Source organism: Sminthopsis crassicaudata, chromosome 1, assembly GCF_048593235.1.
Source record: "Sminthopsis crassicaudata isolate SCR6 chromosome 1, ASM4859323v1, whole genome shotgun sequence".
Lineage (NCBI taxonomy): Eukaryota > Metazoa > Chordata > Mammalia > Dasyuromorphia > Dasyuridae > Sminthopsis > Sminthopsis crassicaudata.
Genome location: NC_133617.1, coordinates 481545666 through 481557405, shown reverse-complemented (window position 1 = coordinate 481557405; position 11740 = coordinate 481545666). Strand labels below are relative to the sequence as shown.

The 11740-nt window shown below is 34.1% G+C and overlaps 1 protein-coding gene across 9 annotated transcripts in view; it reads left to right on the top strand.

Moving 5' to 3' along the window:
• The window catches only part of IQCE (IQ motif containing E), a 100063-nt gene that overhangs the window by 74016 nt on the left and 14307 nt on the right, over positions 1–11740 (top strand). For 7 of the 9 annotated variants that reach the window (XM_074281179.1, XM_074281183.1, XM_074281182.1 and 4 more), the window contains 5 exons: positions 4406–4591; positions 7857–7880; positions 9488–9598; positions 10117–10241; positions 11257–11354. In XM_074281179.1, coding sequence (XP_074137280.1) covers positions 4406–4591; positions 7857–7880; positions 9488–9598; positions 10117–10241; positions 11257–11354 — 544 coding nt within the window. The remainder of the gene's footprint in view (positions 1–4405; positions 4592–7856; positions 7881–9487; positions 9599–10116; positions 10242–11256; positions 11355–11740) is intronic. The other 2 variants (XM_074281186.1, XM_074281185.1) reach the window with 1 other exon arrangement.

Here is an 11740-nt window from a genome sequence, read left to right as displayed (position 1 = left end):
CTCACAGAATCTTTGCTTTCTTTGGCAATACCTCTTTGTTCATTATTGTTAGAGGAAACTGGAAGGTTGAAATCAATTCTTAGTTGGTAGACCAATATCTTTGGTTTCTACCTGGTACACAAGGACAATACAATACATCTTAGTTTCAAGGGTTTATTTCTTTGAGTAAAAAACAAGTTGCTTTTTTATTTTAAAGGCTGCATTCTTATGTAGTTTTCTCGGGGCCTTTAAAAACTAAGGATTTATTGAGGCCAGAGTTTTCTTTGTGTATGCCACCAATTGAAAATTAAATTTTTATTTAATTTTTATTTAATAAAATTGATTCATTTATGTTCCACTTTTAGTTTTTTGGCTCCTTATCATGTAATAAGCATTGAATCTTAAGTATCTCAACTCTTGGCATAGAAGAAGAAAAAAATTTTTACGGGGCAGCAGTGGATAGAGCACCAGCCTTGAATTCAGTAGGACTTGAGTTCAAATGTGGTCTCAGACACTTAACACTTCCTAGCTGTGTGATCCTGGGCAAGTCACTAAACCCCAGCCTCAAAAAAGAAAAAAAAATTTTTTTTTTACTATTTGGAAAACCTCACTAGCACTGTTTTAATTGCAAATTTGGATAAGCCACAAACCTAACAGCTAAGCAGCAAAAATCAGGATTTCCTATAGAACAGGCTAAGGTGACTTCTGCCTGATAGTTTATATGATGCTATCTTGTTATTATTGACAACTGCTTGGAGAAGTATCTGTTAAAGAGGTTTCATCCTTTACTTAATTCTGTTTTAGTCTTTCCTGGAAAATATTTTTCATTAATGAATGAAACATAATTTATACACTATATGTAAGGTGTGTTTTTGTGGCAGTTTTCCCAGTTACATACTGAGTAATACACAAATACTTTTCCAGTCAACTAGAAAAATTCGTCATTTTTCAAAAGCTCCTTTGTTTGACTAAATGCTTAATTTGCTATAAAATATTTTCTAATACCAGGCAAGATCTTCAATTTGAAACAGCATAGCAGCAAAACAGAGCTCAAAGTCCCCTACTCTGTATCCTAAGAACACCAGGATCTCTAACCATATAAATGACATGGCATTATATGTAACCAAGTTGTATTTTTTCCCTTGCTTTAGGTTACAGATAAAGTTAATATTTAGTGTACATTTATAATTATTTTTGAAGGCATTGTAAAAAATGTTTACAAAGGAATGTTGACTTTAGGAAGATATTTTTGAATGATATCAAGATGCCTTCCCTGTTAAAGCAGTATCTGTCTCCTCTGTAATTTTTCATAACATCTTGTTCATACTTCTTTTTTGTATATAACAGGTTCTGACTTATACATCTCCTCTCTATAAACATAAATACTATGAGGATAGGGACTATTTTGTCTTATTTTTATTTTATCTTGTACCTCATACATTCATAAACGCTGTTGAATAAATAAGGAATTGGGGACTGTCTTGGACTTGAAAAATTGTTAGTCCTATGAAACCCATATTTTAGTTCTCCAGTTTCCTTCAGTAAATTTGGATATTCTTTGTAGAATTTTAACCTTTTTAAAGAAAAATTCCATTTTCTTGAGGAGTTAGGGTTTTCCCACATATTTGGGAATGTGTTTTCTTAGTGTCTCTTAGATTAAAGCTCATCCAAATTTGGAGCTCTTCCTTTATCTCTTGCTCCATAAGATGTTCTCCAGACCATTAAAGAAAAGTAAGAGACAAACATGTCTGTCCTATTTTCTTATTTTTTTGGCATGTTAACTTGGAAATTTTGAGAAGAAATGGCTTTAATGCAATGAATGCCTGTCTTTGTACCATTGTGTAGAATCTCGAACCAGTCAGAAAAGAAGGTCTCTTGTTATATTAAATTCTATCTCCTTACATTTTCTTAAGGATCTGATATTATGGCTGGTTATGTGAACTTAAAGGATGAAGGTGTATGCATATATATATATATATATATATATATATATATATATATATATATATATATATATACACACACACACACACACACACACACACACACACACACACATATACATACATACATGGTAGGTATATATATACATATAGTCCCCTTTTCATCATGAAGAGATTTCATCCGTTTACTTAATCTTGATAATTTGGCATTGAAACTCTATTAGCTCAACTATAATGCTGAGGTGCCATATCAGCAGGGTCTCCTAACTTTTACCTCCCTAGTTATTGTCTTGCCTTCAAAGTATCCAAGCCTGTAGGCAGCAGCCAAATTTTTCTTGACTAAAACTTTGAGGAAATTTGTTCAGTGGATTTACAGTTGAATAATGTTTTTCTTTTTGCCATTCTTTTTTTCTTCTAAAACTGGGCAGTCTCAAACTCTTGAGAATCAACTCCTATAAGAAGGCAAAAAGCTGGATAATTTTTTTTTTACTACTCTCTTATAGCTTAGATCCCTATATAGTTATATTTAAGATGTTCACAGTGAATTCTGTTTTTAGAAATTTAAGATCCCTTTGCTTCTACCAGGAGATTACCTATTGATTATTTTTTTCCTTGATAATTCCTTTCCTTTTTTGAATTTACTTGCTACAGGCTCCCATAAATAAACATTGTAAACAGATAATAGAAAATATCTCTGGAAAATAGAATAATAAAGTAATTGACATAAGAAGTTTTTATTCCAAGAGCCTTTTTCTTTTTTCTTTTTCCTCCTCCTTTTTTTTTTTTTTTTTTTTTTTTTAAAGCAGAGGAGCCAAGAATACTTAGTGTTGATTCAAAGAAAGGTAAAGCTATTGGGTAGAGTTTGAGTAGTACTCTAAATAGACAAGAGAGAGATCTGAATAGTACTAATTGTCAGTGATCATTCTAAAACAGTGTAATCCAGCTTGTTACTTTACTTTAAGGAATTGAAATGTGTTATAATTTGAAAAATTAGAACTTGCTGCCAAGTTGCTTAAGTTGACTTGCTTTTCTTTAGTCAAGTATGAAGTGCATTAATATATTCTCAGGGTAAAAAAACCTTATAGGCTGTTATCAGAAGGAATTGTAATTACCATTCTTTCTCATCATCACACTGGTAGTAAATTGACAAGTTGCTCCCTTCAATAAAGCATCATTGTCCATAGATCATAGTACTCTGGGGAAAGGAAGAATGTAGGTTGGTGAACTTGGTCAAACAGATGTGATGGCAACCAATTGTTCTTGACAGTATTTTGTTAAAAGACATTTGACTTAGTTATAAATTTTCCATAGTTTTCTGAATTGTTTCTTTTATGAGATCTTTTCCCAATAATTTTGTCTCTGCTGAATTTAGAGATTAGTATTTTCATTGTTAGAAATATGACATTAAGACATATTGAGAGAAAATATGTACCAGAAAGCTAGTGACAATATGGAAACAATAGTTATTTGATGATTATAATGGAAAAACTTCTTTCTTCCTACCTACAAAACTGATATTTACCATAGTTAATCCTTCCATCTGTATTTTCTGTTTATTAATGATAATTGATAAATTAATTAAGTTAATAAATTCACCTAATTTACTTTGGTTATTAAACCTAAGTAAAAAGGGGGGAGGGGCTTTTCCAATTATTATGTTTATAATATCAGAAATTTGCTTTTATTCATTCTAATTTAAGATATGATTATCTTTTTAAAATCATAAACCATTTTAAAGGATTAGTGACTCAGGCTTCTAAAAATAGTGGTAATGCTAAAAATGCATCTTGGCTTTAGAAGGTTAATTCAAACTCAAAACTTATACTCTTCTGCCCCAATCGTAGGAAATATTTTTTCCAACAGAAGAATTTGGCCCATCCCTTGATATTAGGTATCATTAATGTTGCCATTGATCTGTCAGAGCACTAAATAACCCAAGAAGCAGATATTCTATGTTCTATCCTCATTGGTGCTGCTAACTTGCTTTGTGACTTCAAGCAAAATTAATAACCCTCTCTATGCTTTAAGTGTTCTCAAGCTATAAATTAGGGATGCTGATATTTTTCACCTACTTACCTCCTTGGGGTTTGAAAACAATTAATCATGTCTGGAAGGCTTTTTGAAACCCATCAGAAAAAATATTGAAGTATTGCCATGCTGGCAGGATCACAAGTGATGTCGTGGTGTTTTTTTTTTGTTTTTTTTTTTGTTCCCCCCAAGAAGAGTGCTGCCATAAAGAAGTTTAGAGGCTTTAATGAAAAATGACTTTGAATCCATTTTACAGTTTGTACTTTGTTTCTCACCAAAGATTTTGTCAAGCTGAGCAGTGGATACAGATTTTCTCCAAATTAAAAAGCATGATCAGAATATCCTGTTATCATGTGAAGTAATATCCTGCCACCTTACCTGATAGTTATCTACCCTGCTTCTACTTATTCATTTCCTTCCATGACTCATTCTTTTCTGTCTTGAATTTCTTGCAGGCTCAGGAAGATGCCTTTATCTCCTCCAACGTTACCTGTATCCAGACTCGGCAAAGTTCTGTACCGCGTTCAAGTAATGTGTCCTCTTGGCCTCCCACTTTCCAGTCTGCTACAAGAAACAAAGAGCACAGAAGAGATAAAGCTGCCAGAATTATCCAAAATCAATGGAAGATATTTAAAAGAAAGGTGATAATTTCCTGAAAAGAAATACTGTTCTACATAGCTATTACCTCTTTCTGTTCTAGACTTCTCTGGCTTTTTAATGAATGTTCTTAAAAAAGCACTCTCCTAGAATCATAGACTCTTAGAGCTGGAAGGGATTTAGAGAGCCCAGCCATCAATGGGTCTAGCCCTTTGTTTTTATTAGTGAAAAAACTGAGGCCTAGCCTGGTGAAATGATTTCTCCAAAGTCACATGGATAATCAGCAGCAGAACCTAATTCAATTTGAGTGCTACCCCAGACTTTCCCACTGCTGGCACATGAGTGACTGGCATTATCCTAAAAGCCTTCCCAGTAAAAGATAGAGGAGCTTAATTCCCATAAAAATTCTTAATAGACCTGGAATCTATAGTCACAAGCTTGTGTGATGCTTTTCATTTCAACTCATGTAAAAATCATAGGACTTTTGCTTTTCCTATAGAAAAATAATGCTATTGATCATAGTACCCAAAGGTTGAGTTACTTTTATATTTGAGTTACTTTTCTAGTAGTTAGAGTGGGTTACTGAAACTATTCATCTACTCACCTGATGATCAGATGAGCAAAATGTGATTTGTGAAATGATTAATTGGAGTTAGGGGTTCAGTCTGTCTTAACAAAACTCAGTTTTTCATGGTACAAAATTAACAGACTGATATGTAGATTAATCCTTCTAGCCTTGGCTTCATTTTCATGGTCAACCAACTGAACTAACTCTTCCAGAACTCTTTAAGATAAAAATATCTTGAATGTATTTCTGACCATATAGTCACGACCTCTGATAACAGATAAATGTTTCTAGAACTCATATCTGGAAATTTTATCTCTAATTCTATTAAAGGAATGCAGACTGGTTTTTATGAGACAGATACTGTTTACTTGATCTACTTTTATGGGCACAAGAGAAGCTAAAAAAGTTCTCTAACAATGCCAAAAAGATTAAGCATGTGTAGGAATTATGGAAACTTATACATGATGTTTTAAATACTAAGAGTTCAAACAATCTTAAAGGTTAACTAGTCTACCACAAGGGAGAATGGAAATGAAACCTTGTTATATATATATTGTTCTATTTGTTACAAAGGATCTTAGAGGAAAAATGTAATTGATTTGTTGAGTTGTCAATATTTTATTTTTGTTTTACTTTTCTAAAATGACCATGGAGTTATCTGTTTACCTGAATGCTGATATCTGCTCCATTGCATTAGATTCCCTACTTCCATAGTCCTCAAAGAATAGTTGTAATCCCCTTCTCCTTTTTGAAGATTATATATTGCTGTTCTGGAAATCATAGCAAGACTTTCTATTTTGGTTGAAAAATAATGGAGTTGCTAGAGCAATGCTGTAACCTAGAACATATACTGTCTCTATTCCCATGTCCCTTAATCTTCAGTAGCCACCCAGTTCTTCACTTTCATTCAGCTTTCCTCTATAATTTACTCCGCAGGTATTAGTTGAAAAAGTTAATCAGTTCCAGCTAAAGTCCCATCTTCTACAAGAAGTCTTTCTGGATTCTCCCTTAATGCCTAGTAGCTTTTCTCTATGGATTACTTCCAGTTTATACTTGATGTGTCTTGTTTGTACATAGTTGTTTGTGGTTGTTTCCCCTATTAGACCTGAGAGCAGGGACGTCCTTTTGCCTTTCTTTGCATCTTCATTGCTTAGCACAGTGCCTGGCACATAGTAGGTACTTAACAAATGCTTATTGATTGACTGACTAACAAGATAGTTGGCATTTTCCCTCTAAGTTCTAAGACAATACTAAGAGAATTCAGATTCTGATAACTCTATTTTTGCTAAAGGTGTAATGTCATGTAAATCTGATGCTACTAATATGGTCATCTGAATATAATTTGTCTATATTGGGCCTGTTTATTGTAAAACCTACATCTTTAATCAAGTGATCAAAAAAATTTAATCTTAGCTTAGCACAGTTCCTGGCACATAGTAGGTGCTTGACAAAAAAAATGCTTATTATTAAGCTCAATTCCATTCAATTCAATTATAAAATAAGAATAGCATAAAATCATAGAATCTCTGGGTAGAATGGGCCTCAGAGTCTTCTGAGTCTGACCTGCATTTAAAAAGGAATACTCTTTCTAATATGACTTGAGAAGGAATCCTCTGTGACTGCTACATGGAGACTTCAAGTATTGGAGTACTCATTCCTTCCCAAAGCAGTCCAGTATATAATCTTCCAGTATTAATGCTTGTACAAAGCTCTGAGTCTATAGAAGGCATTTTGTCTTCTTTTAATTTACTATATCTAATGTCCAAACCACAACTGAACTTGAAATTAATGATTGGTTGGTCTCCACATGAGCTGCTACCTCTCGGCTTATGTCCAACTTACATTCAAAAAGTCAGCATTTTTTTAGATATTAAAGTTAGAGAGAGGAATAGTGGTGCTAAAGGTTACTAACTACCCTTCTTAATAGTGGCAAGTGGCAAAATGCAAATGATTTTCATCAAGTAATAATAAGATTGTTCCAAAATTTATTATTCTTTTATTTTCTCTGTACTGTGACAGTTTGAGCAAATTCAACAGACATATTAAGGCATTTACTCTTTGTAAAATACTCTTTTAAGATCCTGGGGAGATAAAAATGAAATAACCCCTGCTCCAAAGGAACTTATATTCTACTGATATATTCATAGTCTTCAGCTTTTATTCTGTAATGTGCTAAATGATCTTCTGTCCTCTATATGCCTTGGACCTCATCTTTGCAACATGTACCCACTCCTTTCTCCTTCCCATTAAAATACATATTTATTTCCCTCCATTCCACATCATCTTGCTCTTTATCTATTTCTTGGTCTATTGATGGACAGATCTTTTTCCTGTGATGCTTTTTACTTAGATAAGTTAGTTATTACTAAACATCAACTGGCTAATATAATATTCATCATCAGTGCCAAACACTAATAGAGAGTACTATTGCTCCAAATTGGCAAATACTACTGAAACCTTTTACTTTAATTTGAGAATTTTTAGTCAGTAGACTTGCCTTCCTATTTATGTTTTGCTTGGGTCAGGGGAAGGAGCTAGGTTGAAGAAAAAGTTCATTTCATTTCAGTCCAAGTTGTGTTATCGTTTTGCTTTTATCTCCATAAAAACTATGTTTTTCAGTCCCTTAGTTGATCAAATAGCAATGGTAAGGAGGAAAAAATAAATCCCCTGGGGGAAGAATGTGATTTTAAAAGGTTGCTAGACCTTCTAATGTTAATTTAGAATTTGTTTTTTTGTTTCAGAAAAAAGAGGCTAATCTGGATGAGGTAAGTGTGGGTTATTATACCAGTAAGGTAACATGAAACATCAGGGGATGTTTTAATATTGAAGTTTACTAAATTTGTGTGGTTTTCAAAGGCGTCTCTTTAAGTTCTCATTTTAATTAAAACAAATTCCATTATTAAATTTAGTATGAAAAAGTGACATAAAGATCATTTCCATTTTTTTCCCAAACATAAGATTTTGATATTTCTTGATGAGTAGAAGGATACAGTTCTCAAAACTACTCTGTGTCTGTATGTGAATACACACACACACACACACACACACACACACACACACACACACACACACACACACACACACAAAATAAGAGAGAGTTCTAGAGATGTGGCACTCCTCAGCTGCCTTTTTATTAAAGACCAAGTCATCTTTTCTGGAAAGAGTACACAGAGTAGATTGATGTATGTGGGATTTTTCTTTTTTTGGAGTCCTGGAAATCTCTCTACTCTTCCCTCCCCTACTTTCTCACTTCCTTCTTTTCTTTTTCAGAGGTATTGCTTGGGTTTCTTCTATAGATCAGCAGTTTTATTCCTAGTTCATCCAGAATGTGTGACCTTTTGGATCATTAAAAGGAAAAAGATTTCTTCTACTTGTAGAGGTTAAGCATTACTATCACAATTGCTTTACCATTAATCTAAAGAGTATTACCCTCTTAACGGTGGCAAACAGATGTTAGTAAAGAAAAGTGATTGACCTTTGATTGTTGCCCAAGTAGCTTAGGTTAGTTCCGAAATGTATTGCTTTAATTTTTTTTCTTCAACCACCTATATTCAGGTACTTTTCTTTGTTGTTTTTTTACTTACATTATATGTGACAATTTCCTCACCTTCATCAAAAATCAGTCCTGCAATCAAATAAATCTATTATCCCATGATCCTGCCTTAAATCCTGCCTTTTACATGACGATTATGACAAAAATATCTGGACCTTGAAAGGAATGTTAAGAATTTGTGCTCAGTATGTCTGTCTGTCTATTGTTTGGCTAAAATGAGATGAGAGCTTCAGTTCCCTTGTCAAGTGTTTGGTATTTTTAATTAAGAATGGGTTGGTGTATTATTAATCCCACCTCTATTCCAGAGATAAAAGTGTAGAGCCTATGAAGTCTCCATACTGACTTCCAGAAATAGAAGGAAAAAAAAAACTACCAAAACATTTTCTATGCCATGCCAGAACCTGTCAAACACTGCCTGATTTACAATATGTGTTTGAGTATCCAGAGCCTTTGAATAACTAGATTCTAACATGAAAACATTAGCACATGTCTTGAGCTGTCAAATATGGGTCAGAAATAAGCAGCTACAATGTAATCGCATTGACAAGTACTATCATTTTTAGATTTTTCAGGATTCAATTTGATCATTGGGTTAAGGATCAATGAGTTTATTCTCAGTGTAGATTGGGATCTTTCTGATTGCAGTAGATTTTGTGAGTGAGGGGGAGAAAAGTACTTTTTAAATATTTCTGTGAATATGCAACAGTCAGGGAATATATTTTCTTTGCAGTTCTACCTTTTCCCTCTTGAATCTGCTTTAATTTGTAGCTGCCAGCTTTCCAGGGAATTAACATCCATTTCTCTCTTTCTCCCTGCTAGGCGGCTGCTGTGCTGCAGGCAGTTTTCAGGGGACATTTAGCACGGGAGAAGCTGTTTTCGAGCGATACATTTGGTTCAGAATCTCCCAGCATGCCCAGCTTTCCAAATAAGGTAGCCATCAAGACGGCTGGACACAGACTCAATATGTCACTCTGTTTCTTCTTTTGGTGCAATTTGTCAACTAGGGGAAGTACTAGACATTTTTAAACTTAGTCTTGAAAAGAATTCTCACCCAATGGGCTTAACCTAATGCTCCAGGCTGTAGTATATTTTCAGACCTCACTAATTTTGCCTCTAGCCCAGCTAAAGAAAATCTAGATTTGAGGTTAGATTGCTATTTGGGAGCCATAGAATAAAGCAGCATATCTTACCTTGTTACTAAGATAAAAGAACTCCTATCTAAATTATTATCTCCCATAAGAAAAGACTTGTATCTTAACAGCTTTTAGAGTATAAGAATCTATAATCTGGTGGTTGCTCACTTAATAGCATCAGTCATCAGTGAACCACCCAAGGAAGGAGATCTTGCTCTTTGTCTATCTTGTTTCCAGGGTGGTAAACCTTAACTTTATTGTGAAAGGTTTGATGTCAAACCTTTACTTTGCTCCTTTGATATCATTACATTGTAGAGATCCAACACATCCCGCTGTCATAGTTCCTCAATTTTGGTGGCTGATAACAAGGAGGAAGACGAGGAGGCTATTGCAGTTATCCAGTCGATTTTCAGGGCACACTCAACACGGATGGGATACCAGTAAGTCAGAAGCAGCTGGTTCAAAGTGTGATTTGGATTTTTTGTTAGGTCTATTTCTGATATATTAAGAGGAAACATAAGTCTCAAAGGGAGAAAAGGTGCCAGTGTCACAGTCACCCAAGAATAACACCTGATAGCATTTAGTCATTAGACAGACAGTGTGTTGCAGCAAGTTAACATATCAGCTATTTGAGAGCAAAAGCCACAGTTTTGGGTTTTTTTGTTTTTTCCAATTCTTTTGATGAACAGTTAGTAATACACTGTGGACATGTGGTGAGCCTTAAACTTGATCAGATTTGAAGAGCCCTTGGGATCATCATCTCATGCCATAATCACTTTGCTTTTTTTGTTCTGGGGGAAAAGATATAGATAATATTTTGGTCACCTCTTGGTCCAGGTAACCACGAGTCTGTAGACTTCCTGTCTTAATTGCTTTTTTTTTTTTTTTTTTTTTTTTTTTTTAAAATGTGTAATTCTGGTATTTAACAGATGAAATATCCCAAAAGGCCCAGAATAGATTCCTTCTTTCATTGCACAGACTTTTTTCAACAGCAGTCCCATCATCTAATCTCTGCCCGGGCTTTATGGTGACTCTGTCCAATCTCACTTCCTCCTACCTTTGCTCTACAGTACTCTCCCTGACCTTCTTTGAAAGCCTTAGGGCTACCTAAAGACATAATGCACCAAAAGACAAGAAGGGGGAAAGGATGGTTTAAAAAGCCTTTTTACAAAATCTCAACAGGCTGGGCCTCCATTTCCTCCTTTGTACAGTAAGGTGTTAGCCTAGATGATCTGTGAGGTACCTTCCAGCTCTGAACATTCTATGAGTCTATAAACAAGCCTTTATAGCCTGTTTGCTAAAGTTTGAATTGTTTCATTGATTATGATTGTATTTTTCTCCAGATCCTTCTCTTCATCCTTACAGGCAAAATAATGAGCCCTGCTTTGGGCCTCAAACCACTATAATACGTTCTTTTAAAAACTTTTTAATGTTTTTTTTTTTTTTTTTCCCCAGTGCAAAAACAGGCTTTGATTCTCCCATAAATGAAAAGAATCCTATTTCAGCAGTTTGCAAGAAATCAACTTCTCTAGTCTCTGCACCATCTTCTCTTGGTAATCTCATTTTTAAAAAAATTAGATACAAGGGAATGTTTATTTTTAGCAAGAGGATAGTTGTTCTAAGTTCTTTTTTATACAGTAAAATAATAAGGCCTAAATATTTCTTTAAACACTATATCTTGACTGAGGTTTATTTTTGATACCATCTCAGATCAACACAGTTCATCCCATCCCTTTTTAAAATGTATGCAGGAGGAAAGAACCTCAACTTATTCCCATAAGTTATAGGTTATACTTTTATATGTAGATTACTTAGGTTATAGGAATATTTTGATATTAGTTATCAGGGTATCTTGTTTATCACTAACTTAATCCAGTGTGTCCCTCTTTTTTTTTTTCCCTTGTATTTTTAGACCTATCTCTCACCAGAAAAGAATGGT